The sequence below is a fragment of the Sus scrofa genome, chromosome 6 (genome assembly GCF_054392235.1).
Source record: "Sus scrofa isolate SSC_HxYL_T2T_F1_AM1 chromosome 6, Sscrofa_HxYL_maternal_Yorkshire_Landrace_v2.0, whole genome shotgun sequence".
NCBI lineage: Eukaryota > Metazoa > Chordata > Mammalia > Artiodactyla > Suidae > Sus > Sus scrofa.
Window position 1 is genome coordinate 93,184,058 of NC_139388.1, and position 27,981 is coordinate 93,212,038.

Here is a 27,981-nt window from a genome sequence, read left to right on the forward strand (position 1 = left end):
CCTGTGCCACAGCAGGGACCAGAGCTCCTGCAGTGACAATACCAGGTCCTTAACCTGCTCTGCCACAAGGGAACTCCCACCATTGATTGCTGTTAGATCTTGAGAAGGTCCCTTAACACTTGCATCAGTTTCTTTCTTTATCTCTAAAATGGAAATGCTGGAGTTCCCTTGCGGCACAGTGGATTGAGGATCCCGAGTTGTCAATGCAGCAGCTCAAGTCACTGCTGTGGTACAGTTTCTAATTGCTGCAGGTGCAGCCAAAAAAAAATTGGAAGTGGGAGTTCCCTTCATGGTTCAGGGGTTAACGAACCCGACTAGTATCCATGAGGACGTGGGTTCAATCCCTGGCCTCGCTTAGTGGGTTAAGGATCTGGCGTTGCCGTGAGCTGTGGTATAGGTTGCAGATTTGGTTGGGATCTGGTGTTGCCGTGAGCTGTGGAGTAGGCCGGCAGCTATAGCTCCGATTTGACCCCTAGCTTGGGAACCTCCATATGCTGAGGGTGCCGCCCTAAAAAGACAAAAAAAAAAAAAAAAAAAAAGTGGAAGTGCTAATTCTCACTTCACATGGAGTTGGACATGTCTTAAGTGAGATAAAGCACAGTAAGCGCTCAAGAAACATGCACTTTGTCGTGTGCCTTGCTGCTCTCCTCAGTGCTGTGTTTGCTGTTGTGCGGAGGCCCAGCGATGGCCTGAGGTGCTCAGGTTCATGGCAAGGGGAGCTGGGGCCCCCTAAGTGTTTTTTTGTTGTGTTTTTTGTTTTTTTTTTTTAACTTTGTATTTCTCAGCTTTTGTTTCTGTATTACCCCCTTTGTCTGACTTTCCAACTCAGACTTCCTCTTCCCCCCACCCATTTCCTGTCTCCCCCTTCTCTCCGCAGCTGAGGTGCATAAGCATCAGCTTCCACCTCACAAACCCCAACAATGTTTTGTGGGCTCCCCTCCCCCAACCCCTCCCTCAGTGCAGCTTCAGGCCGAGGTAACACATGTATACCTTCCTCCCCCTTGGTAGGGTGCAGGCCCAGCTCTTGAGCCTGATAGAAGCCACTTAGCGTTCCTTCTAACACTGGTGACCAGGCCCTCGGCCACCCTGAGCCGGGCCCCAGGAGAAAGGAAGGTTGTTGGCCTGCTTGCTGCTTGTGCCACGCTCCCTGCCTCCTGCCTGTGACAAAACGATGCCCATCTGCTGCCTGCACCTGTGTGCCTGGGAAGGCATGTTTGTTCGGTCTGCCTCCTGTGGCAGGAGGTGGTGTCAGGCCCTGTGCCTCTGACACAGGCTGTGGCCGTGCCTCTATCTGGGTTAGACGGGTCCCCCTACTCTCCAGTCCTAGTTAGGGGGTGTCGCCCTGCCCTCTTCCCACAACAGAGGCTGTTACTGTGCCCCCTTTAAGACACGGGGTTGTCCTGCCTGCTTCCTTCAGCAACCCGTTGTCCAGCGTTCTTCTGTAAGAGGGGCGTTACCCTGCCCTCTGTATAGGATAGAGCTGTTGTCCTGTGCCCTGAGATGGCATGGCTATTGTTCTGCTGCTGAAACTAGCGGCAGTGTTCACCTGGTGTCTCTTTGCCTCTAACACGGATGTCTGCTCTCCAGTGATCTTGCAGGGATAGTTCCTCCCCTCTGACTCTGAAGCGATGTTACTTTTGCCCTTGAACTGTAACGAAAGGGTCACTCGGCTCTCAGACTGTGACAGCAGTGCGATTTGCCTTTCACTGAAAGCTGAGTGGGTGTCTGCTCGCCTCCTGCTCACTGGGGTTTAAAGGCTTCCCTTGAATCTCTCGTCCAGGTGCACCCTTCGGGGGCAGGAGAGATGTTCCATTAAATAGGCTTCCTCACCTCCAGGTGACACCCCGGGGATGCGTAGGACCTGGACTGGAGATGTGTAGGACCCCCAAGGGCTGAGGGGCGGGGGGCTATGGGAGCAGGAAGCTTGGGGTGCTGGAGGCTTGTGGTTGGGTTGCTGGGGCCCGGTTGGCTGCAGAGCCCTCAGGAGGAGGCAGGAAGTCAGGGTGGGACGTGGGCGCGAGGAGACAGGCGGTAGCTACAACGCCGAGGGGAGCTGAAGCTGCGTCTGGGCAGCCAGGCTAGGCCAGGAAGACCATGTGAATGGGGCCAGAGGGCTCCTGGGCTGGGCAGGTAAGGAGTCCTGGGGAAAATGGTCTAGGGGCGGGAGGGGGGCAGGGGGGCGGGGTGGGGGGCGCTGCAGCTGGGCCTGAGGCCAGGCTCCCCTGATATGGAGCAGCCCTTCAGTTTGGGGGACAGAAAATCCTGGCTGGAGGTCATGTGGGAGGCAGGCGGAGCAGCTGGACCCCCTCTTTCCTGTGTAGTTGTTGCCTCTTGCCTGTGTCACACTGCTTACCATCAATGCCCCCTCACTGGGAGCATTTTTCTTGGGGATCTATCACATAGAATGTCAGGTATCAAAAAGGCCTTCGGGAATCCCTAAATCCAGGAGTTGCCGACGTGGCCCAGCAGAAATGAATCCAACTAGGAACCATGAGGTTGTGGGTTTGATCCCTGGCCTTGCTCAGTGGGTTAAGGATCTGGTGTTGCCATGAGCTGTGGTGTAGTTCAAAGACACGGCTTGGATCTCATGTCGCTGTGGCTGTGGCGTAGGCCCATGGCTACAGCTCCGATTCGAGCCCTAGCCTGGAAACCTCCCTATGCCGTGGGTGTGGCCCTAAAAAGCAAAAAAAAAAAAGAAATCCCTAAATCCAATCCCTCCTTCCATGTTGGATCAGAACCCGAGGCCCAGATTGGGCAATGTATTCCATCCCCAAAGTCCATCAGCGAGGCAGCAGCAGAGCCTGGTCCCCGGAGAGGTGATGACCCACCCATGGGTGTGACTCCCTACCCATGGGCAGGGTGATGATGAGGCTTGAGTCAGGGGCCCCAAGAATCCTTCTGATGGCTGGGGCAGACCCCGGTGACAAGAATCTCCTGAGAGAGAGAGAGAGTGAGTGTCACCCAGGGCATCCGTCTGGACACATGAGAAGTGATTTTAGCCTCAGTGACCAGCCTGTGTTGAGAGAGGGAGGAGTCTTCCGTTGGGAGCGGTTGGACTTGTGAGGGGATATTTATCATCTGGGATGGGGCCTCCAGGCTGCAAGTGTCTGACCTGACTCTGGGAAGTTGGGGGGGCGGTGGTGAGAGGAAGGGCTATTTTTATCCTGGACAGGAGTGCAGTTGGCCCTGGGCAAGGAACGTCTGAACTTCCATCTGGAAAGTCGCCATTCCCGGCCCTGCAGAGTATCCGCAGGATGCCCTCCCTCTTCCCTGCGCTCCCTCCCACTCCCACCCCCCACCCCACTCACTGCCTGCGGAGGACCAATGGGTCCTCTGATTCCTGCTTCGAACCCCAGGAAGATGGAGGCCCAGGGAGGCAGAGTCAGCTCCCTGCCCACCCCCTCACTTTCTAGCTCTCGGCCTGCAGTTTCTTGGGTAAATCCCCACCTGAGCCAGATTTTCCAGGTTTCCCCTGCCTCACCCTCCACCTTTGGAGCTTCTCTTGACGCATAGTTTCCAATGAGAGTCGGCTTATCACAGCCTTACTTTTGTCCCCAACTCCAAGGCCTGCAGCCTCTTGTGGGGGCTGGGAAGCACGCTGGCTGTCCCTACACTCAGCCAGACCCCGGACCCACACAAAGAGCTACCCCATCCCCAGCCTGTGCTGATAGATGACTCAGGGTCCTTTGCCCTTGGGGCTCAGGAACAGAGGTTCTTCTCTTTCTTTCTTCCTTCCTTTCTTCCTTTCTTCCTTCCTTCCTGCCTTCCTGCCTTTCTGCCTTTCTTCCTTCCTTTCTTTCTTTCTTTCTTTCTTTCTTTCTTTCTTTCTTTCTTTCTTTCTTTCTTTCTTTCTCTCTCTCTCTCTCTCTTCCTTTCTTTCTTTCTTTTTCTTTCTTTCTTTCTAAGGGCCTCACCCACTGCATGTGGAGGTTTGCAGGCTAGGGGTTTTATCGGAGCTACAGCTGCCAGCCTACACCACAGCTCACAGCCACACCAGATCCGAGCTGTGTCTGTGACTTTTACATTGCAGCTCATGGCAACGCCGGATCCTTAACCCACTGAGCAAGGCCAGAGACCGAACCTGGGTCCTCGTGGATACTAGTCAAGTTCTTAAGCTGCGGAACCACATCGGGGACACCCAGAGGTTCGTCTCAAAGGGAAAAAGGGCCAAGCGATGGGGCAAAGGAACAGGCAGAGGGTTCAGGGGACGGGAGAAGGCTTCCCTTAGGCAATCCAGAAGGTTTCTTGGAAGGGTCAAGGCACTTCTGAGGACAAAGGCTCATTTTACAGAGAACCTAGGACATGAAGTCAAGATTGCTGTCTCTGGTTTCTGTTCCTTGGAATCCCCTGAGGGCAGAGACCTCAGCGCAAGACCAAAAGCAAGAGAGCCAATGGTTTGGTATAAAGCAAAGGACCTCTGGTTCAGAGTCAGGCCGACCCAGGCACAATTCCGGTTCCTCCATTTCCTTGAATGGCTTCACTTCTCTGAACTGCAATTTACTTATTGGTAAAGAGGCAATAATACATCCCTTGGGAGTCCCCATCATGGCTCAGCGGTAACGAACCCGACTAGTGTCCATGAGGATGTGGGTTTGATCCCTGGTCTCACCCAGTAGGTTAAGAATCTCAAGTTGCTGTGAACTGTGGTGTCGGTTGCAGGCTTGGCTCACATCTGGCGTGGCTCTGCCTGAGGTGGAGGCCAGCAGGTGTAGCTCTGATTGACCCTTAGCCTGGGAACCTCCATATGCCTTGGGTGTGGCCCTAAAAAGACAAAAAGGAAAAAGAAAAAAAAATCCCTCTCTTCCAGAAAGCTTGTAGGGGATCAAAGGGAAAATAATGGCTGTGATGTCCCCTGGGTACTACGTGATATACGTAGTAGGTGCTTAACAGAGGTTAGGCACCCCCCCTTCTTCTCCAAATTGGGCATCAAAAGTTGAGGGGGTGCTATCTGCACCCAGAATTACTCCTACTCAGCACCTTGGCAAGGCCAGTGTTCCGCCCATTCCCGCATACTTGTGGTGTGGCTTTGCAAATGAGCTTATTTCCTGTGTGTAGTGGGTGTGAGAATTCTAGGCTGGGTCACAGAATCTACCTTAGCGGAGGGTCCCACACACAGCCCCTCACAGACCCTCACACACACCCTTCCTCTCTAACCCAAACACCATTCACGTCATCATCGCGAGATGTGTGTGTGTGTTCAGAGGCAGAGGCAGGGACTGTGCATACATCACACACTGGATCCTGCACGTCCATCCACACACCCACAAGCTGATGGCTTCCAGGCCAAGCTCAATTCAGTGAAAGCAGTGCAGAGGGGAGCTGCATATGCGGGTGGGATGGGGGCAGGTGGGGCCAAGATACCATCCAGCGATATGGCTTCTAACAACCAATTTCCAAGTTGGTTTTAAAGTATCTGAAGCTGCATTTCCAATGCTTGTTCTAAAGAACCCTAGTTCCATGAGGCACCTGGAAAGAAAAGAGTTCTATGGAATTCCTGTCATGGCTCCGTGGTTAACGAAACAGACTAATATCCATGAGGATGCAGGTTCAATCCCTGGCCTTGCTTAGTGGGTTAAGGATCCAGCATTGCTGTGAGCTGTGGCGTAGGCTGGCGGCTACAGCTCCAATCTGATCCCTAGCCTGGGAACCTCCATATGCCACGGGTGTGCCCCAAAAAGACAAAAAAATAAAATTAAATTAAAAAATAGGAAACAGTTCTAGGGCCAAATCAACATGGTCTCAGTTACAAAGTGTCCCGTATGAACTTCACAGTCAAGGTTAACTTGTCGAAGCTCTGAAAGTCTCCCCAGAGAAGGCGCCTGTTTGATTTTGTCTGACCCAGTGTTTCCCAGACTTCCGTGACGGCAGAACCTTAACTTCCCACATACCATATTCCACGCCTACGCCTCTTGACACAAGGAGAGGAGTGGAAGGGCAAGCTGTACACTTGATCTTTTTCAGATGATTGTGTCTCTTACCGTTTTTGCATTAGTGGTGGTTTTGTTGGTTTTTTTGTTTTACAATTAAAAAATAGCACATGGCTATTTTTAAAAATTCAGGAGTACCCTAGTGGCCTAATAGTTAAGGATTCAGTGTTGTCAGTGCTGTGGCTCAGATTCAAGTTGGATCCCAGGCCCAGGAACTTCCGCATGCTGCGTGTGTAGAAAAAAAATAATTCAGGAATTCCTGTTGTGGCTCAATGGTAACGAATCTGACTAGTATTCATGAGGATGCGGGTTTGATACCTGACCCTGCTCAATGGGTTAAGGAGCCAGCATTGCCGTGAGCTGCAGGGTAGGTCAAAAATTTGGCTCAAATCCTGTGTTGCCATAGCTGTGGTATAGGCTGGCAGCTGCAGCTCCAATTCAATCTCTAGCCTGGGAACATCCATATACTGTAGGTAAAAAGCAAAAAAAAAAAAAGAATTCAAACAGTACAGAGGCATACAAAGAAATACAAGAGGAGTTCCCTTGTGGTGCAGTGGGTTAGGGATCTAGCATTGTCATCACTGCAGCAGCTTGTGTCATTACTATAGAGAGGATTCAGTCCCCAGCCTGGGAACTTCTACGCGTCTTGGGAGCGGCCAAAAGAAAAGAAATATAATGAGTTCCCATTGTGGCTCCGAGGAAATGAACCTGAATAGCATCCATGAAGATGTAGGTTCGATCCATTGCCTTGCTCAGTGGGTTCATCCGGCGTTGCCTTGAGCTGTGGCATAGGTTGCAGACACAGCTGGGATCCCACATTGCTGTGGCGTAGGCTAGCAGCTGCAGCTCCAATTGGACCCCTAGCCTGGGAACCTCCATATGCCATGAGTTCGGCCCTAAAAAAGACAAACAAACAAACAAAAAAAAAAAAAAAGAGAGAGAGAGAGAAATATAAGAAATGCAGCTCCCTCTAACCTCACTTCTGGGCTATGTTCACTGTAGACAAATTTGGCATGCATCCTTCTGTATTTTCCTATGTGTAGCCGCTGAAAAGAACCTAATCTCTGGAGGCAGATAGACCGAGTCGCCGCTCCACCCCTTATTTGTTTGTTATGAGGCCTCAGACAAATTGCTTTACCTCACTGGGGCCTCGGTTTTTGCATCTGTAAGATGGAGATAATAATAGCACTTCATAGGATTATTACGAGAATTACATGAAATCATGCAAATAAAGGCTTAGCATTAAAAAATGAAAAAAAAAAAAAAAAACAAGGCTTAGCAAAGAGCCTGGCTTAAAAGAATCTCCTACATATCCACATTTAAAAGCAAATAGGCTTATACTCTGTATTCTGTACTGTATGTAATTTGCTTGCCATGTTATATCTAAGACGTCTTCCCATGTCAATACAGGGAGATATACCGCATCTTTTCAACGGTTTTAGCTAAGTATCGTTAACTTGGTTAATGGGTAATGGTGGTGATTTTGAGTTGCTGCTTCCTGGCAAGTATTGCTGTTTTGTGCTGTCAGTGTTTTTGAGAGTCACAGACAGTGATCAGAGAGCTGAAGACAGACTGTAAAAACCTTCCGTGAAAGTGGAGTGACCAGAGTTCCCATTGTGGCCCAGTGGTTGCCGGATCCAACTAGTATCCATGAGAATGCGGGTTTGATCTCCGGCCTTGCTCAGTGGGTTAAGGATCCGGCATTGCCATGAGCTGTAGTGTAAATCACAGACTCAGCTCGGATCCTGAGTTGCTGTGACTGTGGTGTAGGCTGGCAGCTGTAGCTCTGATTCGACCCCTAGCCTGGGAACCTCCATATGCTGTGGGTGTGGCCCTAAAAAGACAAAAGACCAAAGAAGAAAAAAAGAGAAAATGGAGTGACCTGCCAGAGGGGCACCCACCTCTGTCACAGAGAGCAAGGCCAAGTGGGCAGGAGGGAACTTCTCTGTCTGCTCACCTCTGTGTCCAGCTGTAGATCAGAGCCTGGCACATAAGACATAGCCATTAAATTTTTATTGTTGGGCTGGCCAAGTAAGAAAATTGTGCCTCCTCTAACTCACCCACAGAGGTCTAAGCCCAGAGTTCCATCTTGCACGGTGGCATTTCCCCAAATGTGACCTGTGCATCCTGGACATGGGTGAGCGATCTTAAGGGGTAATGAATGAACATTTACAAACGTGAATTTAGGTATCACAGTGTGGTTCATTTTAATATATACTAATTTCTATTTATGGCTGGTGATACTGGTTTTCCATTTATGGTAGTGAAGTTTCCATTTGAGGTAAACATATTAAAGGTGAAAAAGTGGTCCGTGGAAGTGCCAAAAATCAGAAAGGAAAATGAAAATGTTTAAGGCTGGGTAATGAAAGGCCCATGCTGGCTTCAACAAATTATTGTTCTTATTTACTTTGTCTTTACTATGTACAAAGCATCATGCTAAGTATTTTATTATATGGGATTACCTATATATCATATACTATGTTCACAACAGCCCTAGATGCAGGTCTTTTCTTTACTCTTTTTTCTTTTTTCTTTTCTTTTCTTTCTTTTTTTTTTTTTTTATCTTTTTGCCTTTTCTAGGGCCTCTCCCGCGGCACATGGAGGTTCCCAGGCTAGGGGTCTAATCAGAGCTATGGCCACCGGCCTAAACCAGAGCCACAGCAACGTGGGATCTGAGCCACGTCTGCGACCCACATCACAGCTCATGGCAACGCTGGATCGTTAACCCACTGAGCAAGGGCAGGGATCGAACCCACAACCTCATGGTTCCTAGTCAGATTCATTAACCACTGTGCCATGATGGAAACTTCTCTTTTTTCTTTTTCTTTTTCTTTTTTTTTTTTTGCCACACCTGTGGCATGTGGGCCAGGGATCAGACCTGAGCCATGGCAGTGACAATACTGGATCCTTAACCACTAGATGTCTAGGGAACTCATGAATCTTTCTTCCTTTCTCTCTTTCTCTCTTTCTCTCTCTCTCTCTCTCTTTCTCTCTTTCTCTCTTTCTTTCTTTCTTTCTTTCTTTCTTTCTTTCTTTCTTTCTTTCTTTCTTTCTTTCTTTCTTTCTTTCTTTCTTCTTTCCTTCCTTCCTTCCTTCCTTCCTTCCCTCCTTCCTTCCTTTGCTTTTGGCTGCGGCATGCAGCAGCTTGATGTGACCAGGGATCGAACCTGGGCTCACCACTAGGCCACCAGGAATTCCCCTCCCATTTTGAAGATAAAGGAGATGAGGGAGGTTCAGAGAGATGTAGTAACCTGCCCAAAAGCCCTTTACCAGTGAGTTATGAGACCTTGGGAATGAACTTGGGTCATTATGACATGGACATGGTGAGCTGATCCTCCCTGACCAGCGGACTCTCAGAAATTTTAATAAAGCGGTGTAGTTTGCTAAACTGTAAATAAGCCTTCATCCTGATAAAAAAAAAAACAAAAACAAAAAAAAACCGTGATGCAAAATACATACAGAGGTACGTGAGGAAGGGGACTCGGTAAAAGGGATTTCTAGGGACCTGCAAGTTAATAGTTGGAGAGCCTCTTCCCAAAATACCAGCCTTAGAATACTCTACGGCCCTTGTTTACGGCAGTGATTAACTAGCAGAATCAGTTCTACCTTCAAGCCACCCCAGTTTGTGAAAATAAGCCATTTGTGCACAAGAGACAGCTTATCTTTTTCTTTCTCTGTTTTTGTGAACTCTGTGAACTCACAGAGTTCATTCGAAAGTGGTATTATGTCAAAGAGGAACACGTGAAAATCAGGAAACTCGGGACACATCCTTGCTTTACCCACTGGAAATTATTTACTCTGTTTGTCAACCCTCATTCTCGAGCACCACGATGAGGGGTCCATGTGGGCATCCGTACCCAAGGCTCTTTATTAAACGTCTTCAACTTTGACAATAACCAAATCTTGGCCAAAGAGAAAGACCAAGAAAATGTTTCAATTTATTCCTGACAGATTTTGCCACAAGGTGGCCCAGAGGACAACAGTGCCCTGTGGTGGAAGAGCCTGCCAGCTCTCTCTCTGTTTTTTCAATGGTTGCACTCGCTGCATGTGGCAGTTCCTGGGTCCGAGATGGAACTGGAGCTGTGACTGTGACTTGCATCACAGCTGCGGCAATGCTAGATCCTGAACATGGATCCACAACTGCTGGGCTGCAAAGGAGCTCTGAATCTGTTGCATTTTTTTGTTTTTGTTTTTGTTTTTGTTTTTTTTGTTTGTTTGTTTCTGCCTGCTCTTGACATAAAATGTTAGCCCAAGAAACTCAGGCAAGAATCTGCCACACACTTTCACACTTTGGACAGAATGTTGAATAAGTGAATAGGATTACAATTTAGGAGAGAAAAAGTTTTGCTTTTTTTTTTTTTTTTTTTGGCCTCAGTGCGCAGTAGCTTTATGTGTGATCTCAGTCCCCAGAACTGGGATTGAACCTAGGCAGTTGTGAAAGCCCTGAGTCCTAATCACTAGACCACCAGGGAATTCCCTTGCCTTTTTTTTTTTTAAGGAAACAAAACATGCTAGGTAAGATATCTACGGAGCCAGGCAAGATAATGTCTATGAAGGTTATAAAAGTGACCAAGTAGGCATGAATCAGGGCTCATTGTGCTATGATTCTTAAACAATCGGAACATCTAGTCCAGGAGCTTCATGCAGCCTGGGATTTTTTTTTTTTAAATCAGTTCTACACAATGTGAGCAGAGCCACTGTGCTGTGCACTGTGGTAAGGGACAAGACGGGATGGGACCGGAGTTCCTGTCGTGGTGCAGCAGCAAAGAATCTGACTAGGAACCATGAGGTTGGAGGTTCGATCCCTGGCCTCACTCAGTGGGTTAAGGATCTGGCACTGCCGTGAGCTGTGGTGTAGGTCGCAGATGTGGCTTGGATCTGGCATGGCTGTGGCTGTGGCTGTGGCCGGCAGCTGTAGCTCTGATTTGACCCCTAGCCTAGGAAACTTCATATGCCTTAGGTGTGGCCCTAAAAAGCAAAAAAAAAAAAAGAAGAAGAAGAAGGTGCGGGACCTGAAATCTAGCCCTTACTCCACTCTCCAATTCTGAACCCCAGGGAGAGGTGGCCCTTTATGACTGGCACAAAGTACTCTGTGGACTAGACCATGGATAAATCTTGAGTTTGAGAACATTACAGACCCTCGTCAGAGGAGGTCTAAAATCTACCTAATTCCTCCTACTGACTTTGAATTCTTGATTTGGGAGAAGAGAATATCCCTTTTCATTCACCCTAGAATCTGCCCTTGCTGTTGGTCCTGAGAGCCCTGGGGATTAGAGCTCTGGATCTGTTACTTTCTCTCTTTCTCTCTCTCTTTCTCTCTCTCTTTCTCTCTCTCCTTTCTTTCTTTCTTTCTTTTTTTCTTTTTTTTTTTTGTCTTTTGTTGTTGTTGTTGTTGCTATTTCTTGGGCCGCTCCCGCGGCATATGGAGTTTCCCAGGCTAGGGGTCGAATCGGAGCTGTAGCCACCGGCCTACGCCAGAGCCACAGCAACGCGGGATCCGAGCCGCGTCTGCAACCTACACCACAGCTCACGGCCACGCCGGATCGTTAACCCACTGAGCAAGGGCAGGGACCGAACCCGCAACCTCATGGTTCCTAGTCGGATTCGTTAACCACTGCGCCACGATGGGAACTCCTCTTTCTTTCTTTCTTTCTTTCCCTCTCTTTCTCCCCCTTTCTCTTTCTTTCTCTTTCTCTCCCTTTCTTCCTTTCTCTTTCTCTCTTTATTTCTCTTTCTTTCCTTCTTCCTTACAATGAGAAATTTATATCAAGCTTTACCTTTGATCTTCTTTTTGCTGACCTCATTTATTAACCTGGTTTAATCATTTTGGCTACCCAGCAATCTTCGTCAAATTAAGACCAGGATGGGATCCACATTTTATATAAATAAATACATGCATATACGACTTCACACTTATATAGGAACACAAACAAGCTATACATACCCCCATTCTGTCACACATCCATCTGCACACGCTGACTCCTGCATACCCACGGGTATGTACACATAAGCACGAGGCTCACTGATTCCCATGCCTCGATATGCACAGAATCGTATTCACCAGCCAAGTACAAGTATACTCAAAAATAAGCATTCTAGGTAGAGGGAGAATTGTCTTAGAGAGAAAGGCCTTTGTTAATAGCACAACAGTCACGTTTCTGATGGCGAGGGGATCCCACTCAGGCAGACCTCCCTCTCTGCTTCATTTTCTCCATGACTTTTCAGGATTCCCTACCCCCTTTAGACTTTCCAAGACGTGGAGAACAGAGGAAAGTACCTTGATAAAGGAGGTAGGGGACTGATTTGAGTTCCACCTCTGCCAAGAGCCCTCATGTGCTGTTGGAAAAATCACTTAACTTCTCTGACCTGCCACCTTCTCCACCTTTAAAATGAGGCTGGTAAATTACATTGGTGCTTCTAAACGCTTCCCTTCAAGGACGCCTCTGCCCCGTCCCCATTGTGCTTTCCCCCTTTCCCCATGGATCTCCTGATTTTGAAGTTTGTGCTTACTAAACTCCCTCATTTAGGTAGTAATTTTCTTGTTTTCTAGTTCCCGTTTGAATCAAAGGTTGAACTAATTATGCTTTGAGGGAATAATAAAACAATTTGTCAAACTAAGAAACAAATCATAGTACAATTTCCCTTCAGATTTTATTTTTTGGCCATGCCTGCAGCATGTGAAAGCTTCCGGGCCAGGGGCTGAACCCAAGTCCTCATGGATACTAGTCCGATTTGTTTCCACTGAGCCACAACAGGAACTCCCACAACACCAGGTTCTTAACCCACCGTGCTACAATAGAACTCCTCCCTTCAGATTTTTTTTTTTAAGTTTTTTTTTTTCTTTTTTAGAGCCTCACCCATGGCACATGGAGGCTCCCAGGCTAGGGGTCTAATCAGAGCTGTAGCCACTGGCCTACACCACAGCCACAGCAATGCCAGATATGAGCTGCATCTGCAACCTACACTACAGCTCACGGGAACACCAGGTCCTTAACCCACTGAGCGAGGCCAGGGATCAAACCTGTGTCCTCATGGATACTAGTCAGATTTGTTAAGTGCTCAGCCACGAGGGGAACTCCTCTTTTTCTTTTTTAAATTTAATTTTATTGTTATTATTTTGGGTTTTTTTAGGGCCACATCCACGGCATATGGAAGTTCTCAGGCTAGGGGTCTAAGGGGAGCTCCAGCTGCTGGCCTATGCCTCAGCTATAGCAACACGGGAACCCAGCTGCATCTGTGACCTATACCACAGCTCATGGAAATGCTGGATCCCCAACCCACTGAGCAAGGCCAGGGATCGAACCCATATCCTCATGGATACTAGGTGGGTTTGTCTTTCTCTTTCTGACAGGAACCTTGTCTTTCTCTTTCTGACTTAACTCACTTACTATGATAATCTCTAGGTTCATCCATGCTGCTGCAAATGATACTATTTCATTCCTTTTTATGGCTGAGTAGTATTCCATTGTATATATTTATACCACATATTTATCCATTCATCTGTCTTTGGACATTTAGGTTGCTTCCACATCCTGGCTATTGTAAACAATGCTGCTATGGGAGCTCCTGTCGTGGTGAAGCAGAAATGAATCTGTCTAGGAATCATGAGGTTGTGGGTTCAATCCCTGGCCTGGCTCACTGGGTTAAGGATCTGGTGTTGCCATGAGCTGTGGTGTAGGTGGCAGATGCAGCTCGGATTCGATGTTGCTATGGCTGTGGTGTAGGCTGGCAGCCTGTAGCTTTGACTAGACCCCTAGCCTGGGAACCTCCATATGCCATGAGTGTGGCCCTAAAGAAAGAAAAAAAAATTCTACTATGCACATTGGAGTGCGAGTGTATGTTTTTTTGTTTTGTTTTGCTTTTGTCTTTTCTAGGGCCGCTCCTGTGGCATATGGAGGTTCCCAGGCTAGGGGTCTAATTGGAGCTGTAGCTGCAGGCTTACGCCACAGCCACAGCAACTAAGGATCTGAGCCGTGTCTGCAATCTACACCACAGCTCGTGGCAACGCCAGATCCTTAACCCACTGAGCAAGGCCAGGGATCGAACCCTCAACCTCATGGTTCCTAGTCAGATTCGTTAACCACTGCGCCACGACGGGAACTCCATGCGAGTGTATGTTTTAAGAATAAAAGTTTTCTCTGGATATGTGCCTAAGAGCAGGATTGCTAGATCATGTAGTAACTCTATTTTTAGTTTTTTTTTTTCTTAATGTGACGAATAATTTAAAATTCAAGATATTGTATAAGCAGAGTTACCTTTGTGGTGCAGCAGAAACTGATCCGACTAGTATCCATGAGGGATTTGGATAGTACTGAGGATAGTATCCTGTCCTCAATCAGTAGGTTGGGGATCTGGCATTGCCATGAGCTGTGGTATATGTCGCTGACACAATTCAAATCCCATGTTACCGTGGCTGAGGCAGGGGCCAGCAGCTGTAGCTCCTATTCAACCCCTAGCCGGGGAATTTCCATATGCTGCGGGTGGGGCCCTGAAAAAAAAAAAAAAGAAAGATATTGTATAAACAATCCATTTCATGGTGGAGCAAGGACTTCAATTTATCCTTCTGTGAGTAATTCAGAAATGATATTTTATTTAATTAATTTGTTTGTTTTGGCCTGGCATGCCTAAGTTCTCAGGCCTGGGATTGAACCCCAAGCCACAGCAGTGACAATGCCAAATCCTTAACCACTAGGCCACCAGGGAACTTCCTATTTTCAGGGGTTTTTTTGTTTGTTTGTTTTTTGGCCACCCCGTGACACATGGAGTTCCCCGGCCAGGGTTCAGATCCAAGCCACAGTCACAACCTAAGCAGAAGCTGCTGCAACACAGGACCCTTAACCCACAGCGCTGGGCTGGGATGGAACCTGCATCCCAGCACTCCCAGAATGCCTCCTATCCCCTTGAGGCATAGTGGGAACTCCTATTTTTAGTTGTTTTTTTTTTTAAGGAACCTCCGTATTCTTCTCCTTTGTTGCTTACATTCCCACCAACATTGTAGGAGGGTTCCTTTTTCTCCACACCCTCTCCAGCAATTGTTATTTGTAGACTTTTTTTCTTTATTTTTGTCATTCAGGGCTGCACCTGTGACATATGGGATTTCTCAGGCTAGGGGTCGAATTGGAACTACAGCTGCTGGCCACAGCCACAGCAATGCCAGATCTGAGCCACATCTGAATTGCAGTTCACGGCAATGCTGGATCATTAACCCACTAATTGAGGCCAGGGATCGAACTCTTGTTCTTATGGATAATAGTCAAGCTAGTTAGCGCTGAGCCAGAATGGAAACTCCATGTAGACTTTTTAATGATGGCCATTCTGACCGGTGTGAAGTCATACCTCACTGTAGTTTCCATCTGCACTTCTCTAATAATTAGCGAAGCTAAGCATATTTTCATGTGCCTATTGGCCATCTGTACATCTTCTTTGGAGAAATGCCTGTTTAAGTTTTTTGCTCACTTTTTGATTTTTTTTTGTTATTATTGATTGTTGAGTTTACAAGCCGTTTGTATATTCTGGAAATTAAGTCTTTGTTGGTTGCATCACTTGCAAATATTTTCCCCTTGTCCATAGGTCTTTTCATTTTGTTTATGATTTCCTTTGCTGTGAAAAAAACCCTTAAATTTGATTAGGTTTGATTTATTTACTTTTGCCTCCTTGAGATTTTTGAAATATCAAAAACCCTGCAAGCCTTCAATAGTATCCTGGGGCCTCATCAGAGTGTGTAGCTCCCAGGGGCTGGGAGCCACTCACCAAAATAATCTCTGGCATTGTCAGGTCCTGGGGTCTTCTGATTGCTGCCAGGCTCTATACTCCAAAACTCATGCTTTTGTAGAGGGCAAGACCTGTTACCTGCAGGGCTCTAGGAGAACAAAATAAGCCGCAGAAGAAACACTAGGCTCAGATACCAGCAGCATTACAGAGTTCCTTTCAAGTTAATTTAACACAGCTTTACTTTTTCTCACTCCTGGCCCCAGTCTTTAGGGATGTCAGGTCCTTACTTTTAGGCCCAGATTCATCCAGGAGATGGATCCTGCCTGCATGCTCTCCTGGCCCCTGGTCCAAAGCCTGGCGACTCCTTTCCCCTGCCCACGTGACTCTAGCCTTAACCAGATACCAGCTTCCAGCCCTGAGACCTTCAGCCTAGATTCCTTCTGCCCCATCTACCAGTCTCTCCTCATTGCTGCACCCCAGTTCATCCCCTTTTCTCAACCCCAAACTTTTCTCATCTTTTTCTTAGCCTTTTTCAAAGCCTCCAAGAATGTCAAGTCTGGAAGGGGCCTTACCACATTGACACTTCGTCTGATGTTGGTGCCCTCTGTGTAATACAACCAACCTGTGGTTTTCCAAGGTCTGTTTGAATATCGCAAACAACAGGATGCACAGGACCTTATTAAACAGCTCAGCTCATGTTAGCTTGGTGCCAGGTTATAATCAGTCCTTTGCTGAAGGCTTTTGCTGCTAATCAGTTCCTGGCCATTATAACATTAGCAGTCAAAAATTTCAAAAGCCATTTGTAGCCACAGATGAATGGACTCTGACTGAGCAGGAGTTCTCAAATGTCTCCCCATAACTGTCCAGGACACCTAACAATAAGAGGAAGAGTATATATACCATTCTCCTTAAAAGGCTCTTGAGGGAGTCCCCACTGTGTCTCAGTGGAAGGAAAATCTGACTAGTATCCATGAGGATGCAGCTTCAATCCCTGGCCTCCATCAGTGGGTTAAGGATCCGATGTTGCTGTGGACTGTGGCGTAGGTCACCGGTGCAGCTTGGATGTGGCATTGCTGTGGCTGTGACATAGGCCAATGACTTCAGCTCCGACTGGACCCCTAAGAGTAGGAACCTTCATACGCCGTGGGTGAGGCCCTAAAAAGACAAAACAAACCAAAAAACCAAGACCTTAAAGCAGAGAAGATTATTTAGTCCCATTCTTTCATCTTCCAAAACAGGGGTTGGCAGGGGAGAATGGGCACTGGTGGAAGTCTTCCTAAACTCTAAACTAAGCCAACACTTGTCTGAGCTTATGAGAAAGGAATGACAATCCCCACTTGACAGAAAAAGCAAAGTGTGGCTGGGGAAGACTGAGTTTAGCAAAGTGACACAATAAGTATCAGAATAGCAATTTGAACATAGGTCTCTCTGACTCCAGGGCCTCTCTGTAAATTTGTGTGTGTGTGTGTGTGTGTGTATTTTGTCTTTTTTAGGGCTGCACCTGTGGCATGTGGAGGTTCCCAGGCTAGGGGTCCAATCAGAGCTGTAGCTGCTGGCCTACACCTGGCCACAGCAACACGGGATCTGAGCTGCGTCTGTGACCTACACCACAGCTCAGGCAGCGTGAGCTGCCACAAACAAGTTGTGTGAGTTTTAACAGCTCTTTCCGGGCCTGGGTTTGCTCATCTAAAATCAGAGGTTAGGAAGGTCCCCTGTGGGGTAGTGGGTTAGGGATCTGGGTTGCCACGGCTGTGGTATAATTTGCAAATGGAGCGTGGTTTAGATCCCTGGCCCGGGGACCGTCCACAGGCTGCAGGTGTGGCCAAAAATAAATAAATAAATAATAAATAAAATCAGAGGTTAGACTGGGTGGTTTCTAAGATTGTCAATGGGAAAATCTGTGCATGAGCCTTTCATATACCAGGCAACACCTTATTAACAAGAATAGTTCTGGGAGCTGGGCGTTTCAGGCAGAGAAAAACAGAGTCCCTGCCCATGATGAATCTCCATCTCAAGGGGGTAGGAGAGGCAAGGGACTGATGTATAGATTAGTGCATTCATGGCACTCAGTGTCTAAGTTGATGATTGTGGTCTGAGTGGAACATTGTAAGGGCAAAGAGCACTGGGGAGGCGTCACGGAGTAGGTGACATTTGAGCTGAGCCTTGAGGTTCAGTTGAAGTTCAATAGATGGACAAAAGTATTCTAAGGCAATCAAGCCCCATATGCAAAGCCACATTGTAAGAAAAGAGTGAGAGGTTTTTGGGAAGAGGAGCTCAAAATGCAGGCTGTGGGAGTTCCTGTCATGGCTCAGTGGTTAACGAATCTGACTAGGAACCATGAGGTTGAGGGTTCGATCCCTGGCCTCGCTCAGTGGGTTAAGGATCCAGCGTTGCCATGAGCTGTGGTGTAGGTCGCAGACACGGCTCGGATCCCCCATTGCTGTGGCTCTGGCGAAGGCCAGCGGCTACAGCTCCAATTAGACCCCTAGCCTGGGAACTTCCATGTGCCATGGGAGCGGCCCTAGAAAAGACAAAAAAAAAAAAAAAAAAAAAAAGCAAGCTGTGTTAATGTGTGGGTGGAGGTGCCTGGGTCTGTGTGGAATAGACTGAAGAGGTGGATTTGATCTTGATATTAAAGGGTCCTGAATGCATGGCAAATTAAACTTTATCTGAGGATTAGTGTTTTCAAGCAGTTCTGAGGAAACTCCCTGGGGAAGGAGGTGCTGCAGGGACTCCTAGGGGCTTCAGAGTGAGGCCCCCTCTGCTTCATGCAGAACAGCTCCCCTTTCACCTGCTTTATCTATGAGGTTCTGCTTGATTTCATCTGACAAAAAGTTTCCACTGCTAGAGCAAGCCAATATATATAAAAGGTATGGCCAATAGGGTCGCTGAAGGGTTTTCCGCTGGGGAGAAGCAGAAAGAAGCCTCTAAGGAGACTGTGTTGGGTGGTTTGGGGAAGCAGAGGCCTGATGGCTGATATTTGGAAGAATGGGTCTCATTCAACTTTCTAGGCTGGAGAGGGGAGTAACTAGGAGGTGGGGTGCACACATGCCTCTAACAGAGGAGGATTAAAATTCAGGTCTCCTCTAGGGCTTTGGGTGGTGTGTGTCATCTCTATAACACAGGCCCCCAACTTGGGGGATGGGCAGAGAGAGCAGGAGGCGGGAGAGGCAGGAAGTGGGCAACTAGACTAACAAAGGTGCCTGTGGCGGTTTGCCCAGCCCAGGTGGGAGGGTGGGGCCTAGGCCTTAGCAGGGGGCCATGTGTGACTTCACTGGGAGCTAGGACCCCACTTCAGCTCTTTTCTGTGGCTGCTGAATGGGTGCTGGGGGGCTGACAATCTCAGGTACTCGTGGAAGTTCCCAAGGCTAGGCCCAAGCATGTCTGTTGTAGGGGGAGTAGATATTGGGGGAGCCCTTTCAGCCCCCTCTCCATTCCCCCAGGGACCATGGGCTGTAGCTGCAGCTCAAACCCTGAAGATGACTGGATGGAAAACATCGACGTATGTGAGAACTGCCATTACCCCATAGTCCCACTGGATGGCAAGGCCACGGTAAGAGGCAAGACAGGGGACTTGGTGAGGGAGGTGGGTGGAGTGTACAACACAGAAAAAAGACACGGACCACCACTACACACTCTTGAAATAATAGCGAGCCCTCTCCCCTGCAATACGGAAAGGAAAAGAAGCCCAGAGAGAGGAAGGGACTCTTCTAAGGTCACACAGCAAGTGGTTGGCAAATTCAGTGATAAGATCCAGCTGAGCTGAAGTGAAGGCGAGATGGGCAGTGGGAAGGGGAGCCAGGGTCTGACCTTTATCTCCTGCTTACTGAATCTGCTCTCCCACCCCACAGCTGCCCATGCGGAATGGCTCTGAAGTTCGGGATCCACTGGTCACCTATGAGGGCTCCAACCCCCCAGCCTCTCCACTGCAAGGTGACCTCAAACAGCAGGGCCTGGAAGATTAGGCCGTGGATGCTTGGCTGTGGGCCTCCCTTTTCTTCCCACCTGCCCTCCACCTGTCCTCCCTCCTTCTCCCTAGTTTTGTCTGCTGCCTTGTACTCCTAAACTCATGCTTCCAGCCTGTTTCAGGCTGGTTCTCCCTGACGCCTCCTCTCTTTACAGACAACCTGGTGATCGCCCTGCACAGCTATGAGCCTTCTCACGATGGAGACCTGGGCTTCGAGAAGGGTGAACAGCTACGTATATTAGAGCAGTGAGTACCCCCTTCACCCCACCCAATCCTTGCCCTGTGGTAGTATGACGGAGCTGGGATCCCTGCTACTGCAGCCCTCCTGTCCCCTCTGATCTGGCCTGCAGTGGGTGGGCGCCCGTGGGGCAAAATGGGAGGCTGAGATGGAGGGTGGGGTGGCGTGGCCAAACTGGGGGCTCCGCGGGAGGGTTTCCAGCCAAGTCCAAGGCAGAGCAGATGATGCTAACGGCTGCTGTTGCGCAGGAACGGCGAGTGGTGGAAAGCACAGTCCCTGACCACGGGCCTGGAAGGTTTCATCCCTTTCAACTTCGTGGCCAAAGCAAACAGCCTTGAGCCGGAACCGTGAGTGGGGGACTCGTCGTCGTGGGGATGGTTGGGAATAGATCCAGGGTCCTCGGAGCAAAGGAGAGGTGCTAGAGGTGGTGGTGAATGCCTGAGGGTGATGGAGGAAGGACGGACCAACAGACGAAAGAAGCCTTCGCTTCTCCCTTGCACAGCTGGTTCTTCAAGAATCTGAGCCGCAAGGATGCGGAGAGGCAGCTTTTGGCGCCAGGGAACACGCACGGCTCCTTCCTGATCCGGGAGAGCGAGAGCACAGCGGGTGAGCTGCTGGGTGGGCGGGGCCGCGGGCTGGGGCGGCGAGCGGAGGTCCAGGGGTGAGGGGCCCGCGGGGCATGGGGGGGGGGCGTTGACCGAGGTGCGATTCTCCGGAGGCCACCCCCCCACCTTGCGTTCCTTCATCCTTTCTTTGCTTCAGGATCCTTTTCATTGTCCGTCCGGGACTTCGACCAGAACCAAGGAGAAGTGGTGAAACATTACAAGATCCGTAACCTGGACAAAGGCGGCTTCTACATCTCTCCCCGCATCACTTTTCCTGGCTTGCACGAACTGGTCCATCATTACACGAGTGAGCCCGGCAGGATGCCCTCAGACGTGTCTGAGGCTCCTTCACCTGAGCCCTATCCGCCTGCCTCCCCCAAGTCCCTCTCAGGGGTACCCTCCATCCATCTCAGTATGCGCCTTCCTTCCCCGCAGTGGGTGAGGTGCCGCACCCTGTGGCCCCCAGGGTCAGGTGACAGCCCCACACCTCCCCTGCCAGTCCACTTCCCCAGGTGGGAACGGGGAGGGGGGGCTCGGGAGGAGGGAGGCCCCCCCATGTTGACAGCCCTCCCCCTCCTCCCCCCACGCCTTCTTCTCATAGATTCTTCGGACGGGTTGTGCACGCGATTGAACCGGCCCTGCCAGACCCAGAAGCCCCAGAAGCCTTGGTGGGAGGACGAGTGGGAAGTTCCCAGGGAGACGCTGAAGCTGGTGGAGCGGCTGGGGGCTGGCCAGTTCGGGGAGGTGTGGATGGGTGAGTGAGGCCCTCCAGGACTGCGGGGGAAGCAGGGAGGGGAGGCGACCATTGAAGTCGCCAGAGTCCCATGGCAGTGCCCTGTTTCCTGGTAGCTGCCTGGCTCCGGGTGCCAGTGACTTCCCCAACCCCTCCCCGCCCCAGGGTACTACAACGGGCACACGAAGGTGGCAGTAAAGAGCCTGAAGCAGGGCAGCATGTCCCCCGATGCCTTCCTGGCCGAGGCCAACCTCATGAAGCAGCTGCAACACCAGCGACTGGTCCGGCTCTATGCGGTGGTCACCCAGGAGCCCATCTACATCATCACGGAATACATGGAGAATGGTGGGCTCTGCCGCTGCGCTTGGCCGCGGGAGTGGGGGGTGGGGGGATGGGGGTGCTGCTTTCTTCTTTGGCCCTGAGTGAGGGTGGGGGAGATATGCCTGGCTCAGCACTGAGGTTTTCTAGAGGAATTTTTATGAGCCCCTAAAGACTCACCTCCAGGGGCGACTAGAGGGTGCGTGGAGAAGAGGGTGTTTTGTTCCAAGATCGTCTGGGAGCCCAGCTGGATGTGGCAGGCTCTGGAGGAGCATTCACCCCCCAACTTCCCTGACTGCAGTCTCTTTTGCCTTCTTCAAAGCTGCACTTTGATCTAAGGATGCTTGATCTCAGGAGATGAGTAGATCCCAAGCCCCATTTCTTTCTCTTTGGTCCCTGAGCCTTGGGAAGGCAGATCTGATCCAAAGCCCTCTTTTTCAGTTCTGGGTGAGCACCTACCACCCCCCACCCCCATTCCCGCCTTGGTCACTGTTGGACAGACTGAGAGCCTTGGGAAGGTAAATAGGAATTTCTAGGCTCAGCTTTAGGCCAACACTTCTGATGCTCAGTACCCCCAAGAATAACAGCAGAAATCTATGTGGGCTCACCCGGAAATAAGAGTAGTCATTAAGGGCTCTAGAGTCTGACTGCCTGGATTGGAATCCTAGTTTCAGGATTGTGTGGCCCAGGCTGATCACTTCGCTTCTCTCTGCCATGGTTTCCTCAACTGTAAAATGGTGATAACAAAAATTAGTAACTTTCTTATAGGGTCTTTGTGGGGATGAAAATTTGTTTTGTTTTTTGCCGCACTTGCAGCATGTGGAAGTTCCCAGGCCAGGGATCAAACTTGTGCCACAGCCGTGGCCCAAGCTGCTGCAGTGACAATGCCACATCCTTAACCCACTGCGCCACAAGAGAACTCCCATATAGATCAGTTAGAACAGAGCCTGCCATATCGTAACTGCTAAGTTTGTTGTTATCTGACTCTCATTCTTTTTTTAAAATTTTATTGACATATAGTTGATTTACGATGTGATAATTTCTGCTGTACAACAAAGTGATTCAGTTATACATATAAGGCTCTGATTCTTTGGGAGTGTAAGATCTTGCCCTCCTTCAGGAAGGGAAAATGGGTGTTCATTGGGTAATAGAGTCTGGAAATGGCAAATGGGTTTTTATCATGTAGGCCACCTTTAATTGGTAGTTGCATGGAGTTCCGTGTTGAGAAGGATTCTGAGGTCCATTGGAAGTGAGTTCTGAGAATGATTAGTAACGCCTGCCATGGACACAATGGAGGAATGGCAGTATATGTCTACATATTTGCTGCCTCTTTAGCAAATAATTCAGGACCGATAGTGGGGACATTCAGGTTGTTATCATCATCACACAGGGTTTTCTTCTTCTTTTTGCTTGTTAGGGCTGCACCTGTGGCATATGGAAGTTCCCAGGTTAGGGGTTGAATTGGAGCTACATTGGCAGCCTAGGCCACAGCAACACTGAATCTGAGCCACATCTGTGATGAGCTACACTGCAGCTTATAGTAATACCAGATCCTTAACCCACTGAGCAAGATGAGGGGTCAAACGTACGTCCTGAATACTATTCAGGTTCTTAACCTGCTGAGCAACAACAGGAGTCCACACAGGGTTTTAATCTCTTGAGAAGCACCAACAGTCACTCGCTTTGTTCCAGCCACTCCCATCCCTGATCTTCTGGTCACCCTCTGCTACCAGAGAGATGGTCCCTCAGGCCCCCAGGACACCTCTTTCTATACTTCATTGAACATATTCAGCACACATTTATTGTTGCTTACTTTGGGCTGGAACATTGATGGACAAAGCAAGGTTCCTGATATCAGGGAAAAGTTTTACTTACGCATAATGGGAAAACAGACTTTGTGCCTTGGGAGAGTTCTAGCATGCCACAGGGAAGGTAAATGAGGATGCAATTTATTATGCCTGGTAGGATCTAGAAAGTCTTTCTGGAGGAACAGGCTAGCTGAGCCATGAACAAAAAGTAGAATTTTTAGTAGATGGGACAAAGAGGCTTTGGGTGCCCAGTGGTCTCTGCGGAAAATCTCAAATTTGTCTAGAGTGAGTGGAGTGAAAAAGGCAGGAGTGGAGGGAAGAGAAAAAACTACAAATGTGGACCAGGCAGGGCTTTGGATGCCTGGCTGAGGAGTTTGGGCTTCATGCCATTAGTGACAAGAAGCTTACAGACCCCTCTAAGCATGTGGCATCCTAGACCATAGGAAAAGACCTTCACACACTCTGAACACATACTCCTCACTTTCAGCTCTTATGCTTCCTTTTCCCACATCAGACACTATTCTAGACCCCCAGTTAGGGGAAGAGGGTCTGGGAGCTTTCCCTGCTGTGGCACCTGGGTCAGCAACTCTTACTTGCCCACAGGGAGCCTGGTGGATTTCCTCAAGACCTCCACAGGCATCAAGCTGACCATCAACAAACTCTTGGACATGGCAGCCCAAGTAAGGAGACGGCAGAGGGGCTGGGCCTGGGCACAGGGCAGTGGGATAAGGCTATCTGGCCCAGAACTACTGATCTGTACCTGGCCTGCAGATTGCAGAGGGCATGGCATTCATTGAAGATCGGAATTACATCCACCGTGACTTGAGGGCTGCCAATATCCTGGTGTCTGATACCCTGAGCTGCAAGATTGCAGACTTTGGCCTAGCGCGCCTCATTGAGGACAACGAGTACACAGCCAGGGAGGGTAGGTGTGGGGTATGAGGGAAGACTGGGGGGTACAGAGTCTGGCCAAACAGACCCAGGTAACCTCCGTCTGCCTCCCTCCAGGGGCCAAGTTCCCCATTAAGTGGACAGCACCAGAAGCCATCAACTACGGGACATTCACCATCAAGTCTGATGTGTGGTCTTTCGGGATCCTGCTGACAGAGATTGTCACTCACGGTCGCATCCCGTACCCAGGTCAGGGTCAGGGGTGGGAACGGAAAGGGTGATGGGCAGCAAATCCATCTTTCTATTCCATTCTTCCCAGGCTCAAAATCTGAAATTTTCTAGCTGCTTCTCCTCTATCCTCTCAGAGGTGATACCCCTGCCTCCCTAATCAGATGCTGCATCTCCCAGGCCTGGTTTCCATCTCTGTCTCTCTGGACCTCTCTTCCTTCCATGACCCCAGCTCCTTTCTTTAGTTTTGACACAGGCAGCCTCATATGTACAAGAGGCAAGAGACCTGCTTTTTATTACCAGATCTGCCACTGATGCTTTCTGTTTGGCTTTGATCAGCTCTTTCCTTCTTTCTCTAGCTGTCTAATGTGTGTGTGAGGTTAGAACGGTACCTGACCTATACTAAGTTCTCGAGTGTGTTAGTTTTTATTTTTTATTTTTTGGTCTTTTGTGTTTTTAGGGTCACACCCATCGCATATGGAGGTTCCCAGGCTAGGGGTTGAATTGGAGCTGCAGCCACTGGCCTACGCCACAGCCACAGCAACATCAGTTTCAAGCCGAGTCTGCGACCTACACCACAGCTCATGGCAACACCGTATCCTTAACCCACTAACTGAGGCCATGGATCAAACCTGCACCCTCATGGTTACTACTGCAGTTCATTAACCACTGAGCCACGACAGGAACTCCAAGAGTGTTAGGTTTTATTAATTACTTTGGGCAAGTGACAGGTAACTTCATCTCTCTGAGCCTCAGTTTCATGATATTAGAAAAGACTCTTTGTGAAAGAGCTTGATTCATAGTAGGTGCTCAGTAAACACTGACTTTTCTTTCCTCTGGGGCCTACCTTGTAGAGTGAAAGAGACATGTAAACAAATAATTCCCACCCTCCCCCCACCCATCTCCTGGAGAAAGTCCTTTACCCCTGAATTCAGCCAAGACAGGATTGAACATTTTTTGGAAGGAACTTGCCAGGAAACTCTGGGGGAAAGGAAATAGAACACAAAGACAGCGTAGGGAGGTCATGGAGCACAGCGGCCGAACTTGGAGAAGTTTCCCGCATCCCCAGAGCCATGTACACAAAACTTTGCTCCTAGGATGGTAAAGACACCTTAGAATCAGGTGAGAATACGCAGGCCTTTTCTGCCCTGGATCTGCCCCATCACAGAGTCCAGGGGTAGCTTTGGGGCTAGAAATATACTCTAGTCAGAGTTCCCTTGGGGTGCAACTGGGTTAAGGATCCATTGTTGTCACTGCAGCAGCTCGGGTTGTTGCTGTGGCACAGGTTCAATCCCTGGCCTGGGAACTTACACATGTTGCAGGAGCAGAAAAAAGAAAGAAAGAAACACACTCTAGTCATCCTGCCAAGGGCTCACACTGCTCCCTTAGAGAATTTTCCTGTTAGAAGAAAAAAGGCAGTGAAAGCATGATGATAAATGGCAACTGACACGTGGCTTCAGGGTCAGGGAGACTAGGGGGAGTAATGCAGACCTGGCTGAACTTGCATCTGCTCCAGCAGATGGTTGCTATTAAGACACAGGGGCCCCTAAAACAGAACTTTGTTGTTTCAAGAGAAGCCAAAACTTAGAGTTTTAGGAAATCTTGTCCATGTTAAAGTATTGGTGATGATTCAAATTGTTTAAAAACACAATAGGAACCAAGCCAAAGTAGTTCCTTGGGCTATGTTTAGGCTGGGTTTAGCCAATAGGTTTGTACCTTTGACTCCAGCCACGGGTGCTTTCCCCCGGTTTATGTCCTTCAGTGTCCTGATTTTGAAAAGTGAGGGATGCATAGCTAGAGGCCCTCCAGGGGCACGGCCTGGGGAAGGGAGGTCTCTATTGACTCGGATCCAGTTGGAAGTTTTTTGTTTTTGTTTTTGTTGTGTTTTTTTGCTTTTTAGGGCCACACTAGCAGCATATGGAGGTTCCCAGGCTAGGGGTTTAATTGGAGCTATAGCTGCCAGCCTGTGCCACAGCCACAGCAACGTCAGGATCCCAGCTGCATCTGCAACCTACACCACAGCTCACGGCAACGCCGGATACTTAACCCGCTGAGCAAGGCCAGGGAATTGAACCCACAACTTCACGGTTCCTAGTTGGATTCGTTTCTGCTGAGCCATGACAGGAACTCCCAGGTGGAAGTTCTGCACGAGTACAACTTCTGTTTTGCTAGGACCCTCTAGGGGTTGGGCTCTGGGGACTGCCTGTCGCAGTCTCTTCTCAGGAGGCTGAAGGGAAGACCAGAGGCCACACGGGCACTTTAGAAATAGGGAACTGTATTCATGCTGTGACCATGCAGTTCTTCAGAGCAGCTTCTCTTGGAGTCCACATGCAAGGACCCTACCAGTGGGGCCAGGACCCGCACAAACGGAGGGAAGTCACCCCAAGATGATTTCATCTGGGTCACAGAAGGGCCTGGTGAATCTTCTCTGACACTTGCAGGGTCTATCTTGCTGGGGTCTGGGGTCCATCTGGCTTCCTGATGTAGCATTTCATGTGTCTGTTCCCAAAGTCAGAGAAACCTCCCCATCCCTGTCCTGACTGTGAGCCCCCATCTACCCCGGGGCCCTGACCACTGCATCCTTCCCCACCTAATATTTATCACAGGTACTCTTTATGCAGCATTTCATCTCCAGGCACCAGCCTCAGGGCTATATATGCACTCTCACTCAATCCTCATAATGACTATGAGGTGGGAACTACTATTAGCCCCTTTTCCAGATGAGAAAATGGAGGCTCAAAGAGGAACGGTGGCTCACCCAAGGTCTCAGGGCCACACACGTGTGTTATGGGTGCTCACAACATACCCCTTGTCAAATGTTTTGACCATCACACCTGCCCGTGGGTTTCCAAAGCCTGGAGCCGTGATGTCAGTTCTCCCATCCACCTCTAGGAATGACCAATACTGAGGTGATTCAGAACCTGGAGCGAGGCTACCGCATGGTACGACCTGACAACTGCCCAGAGGAGTTGTACCACCTCATGATGCTGTGCTGGAAGGAGCGCCCGGAGGAACGGCCCACTTTTGACTACCTGCGCAGCGTGCTGGAGGACTTCTTCACGGCCACGGAGGGCCAGTACCAGCCCCAGCCCTGAGGGGTCCAGCCGGCTGGGGCTTGGAGCCCGCCCCCCATCTAGCCAACCCAGCTGGGGGAGATGCAGTTCTTGGGTCTCACCCATATGGGGCTTTGCACATACGGACTGTGCCTGTGAATTCCACTCAGCATGACACATATACGTCTTGTGTCCTGTACACGGGTTCTGCAGTTGGCTGAGCACATGTGTCTTGTACATGTGTGGCCTGTGCATATATGTCTTGGACACTTGTCCAAGTTGTCCCTTTCTGCCCCCTCCCCCTTCTGAGACTACCAAAGAGAGGAGAGAGGCCTGTGATGACCACCAGCTTCTTCCCACCCCTTTTCCTTTCTCTTGGTCATCAAGAAGCTCCTTGAGGACCAGGACGTTATCTAATACCTCTGTGTGCTCCTCTTTGGTGCCTGGCACACATCAGGAGCTTGTCAATAAATGTCTATTTGTTGATGAAGATTGTACATCT

At 49.3% G+C, this 27,981-nt stretch overlaps 1 protein-coding gene across 3 annotated transcripts; it reads left to right on the top strand.

The window, feature by feature from the left end:
• Positions 1 to 2,020: 2,020 nt before the first annotated feature.
• Positions 2,021 to 27,969, top strand: LCK (LCK proto-oncogene, Src family tyrosine kinase). 3 transcript variants are annotated; one of them, XM_021093253.2, is made up of 14 exons: positions 2,021 to 2,130; positions 4,031 to 4,144; positions 19,082 to 19,191; positions 19,490 to 19,571; positions 19,761 to 19,851; positions 20,092 to 20,190; positions 20,346 to 20,449; positions 20,606 to 20,755; positions 21,050 to 21,202; positions 21,347 to 21,526; positions 23,911 to 23,987; positions 24,079 to 24,232; positions 24,316 to 24,447; positions 27,319 to 27,969. In XM_021093253.2, exons 3-14 carry the CDS (start codon positions 19,087 to 19,089, stop codon positions 27,519 to 27,521), a joined length of 1,530 nt encoding a protein of 509 aa, XP_020948912.1. In that variant the 5' UTR covers positions 2,021 to 2,130; positions 4,031 to 4,144; positions 19,082 to 19,086; the 3' UTR covers positions 27,522 to 27,969.
• The last annotated feature ends 12 nt before the right edge of the window (positions 27,970 to 27,981 follow it).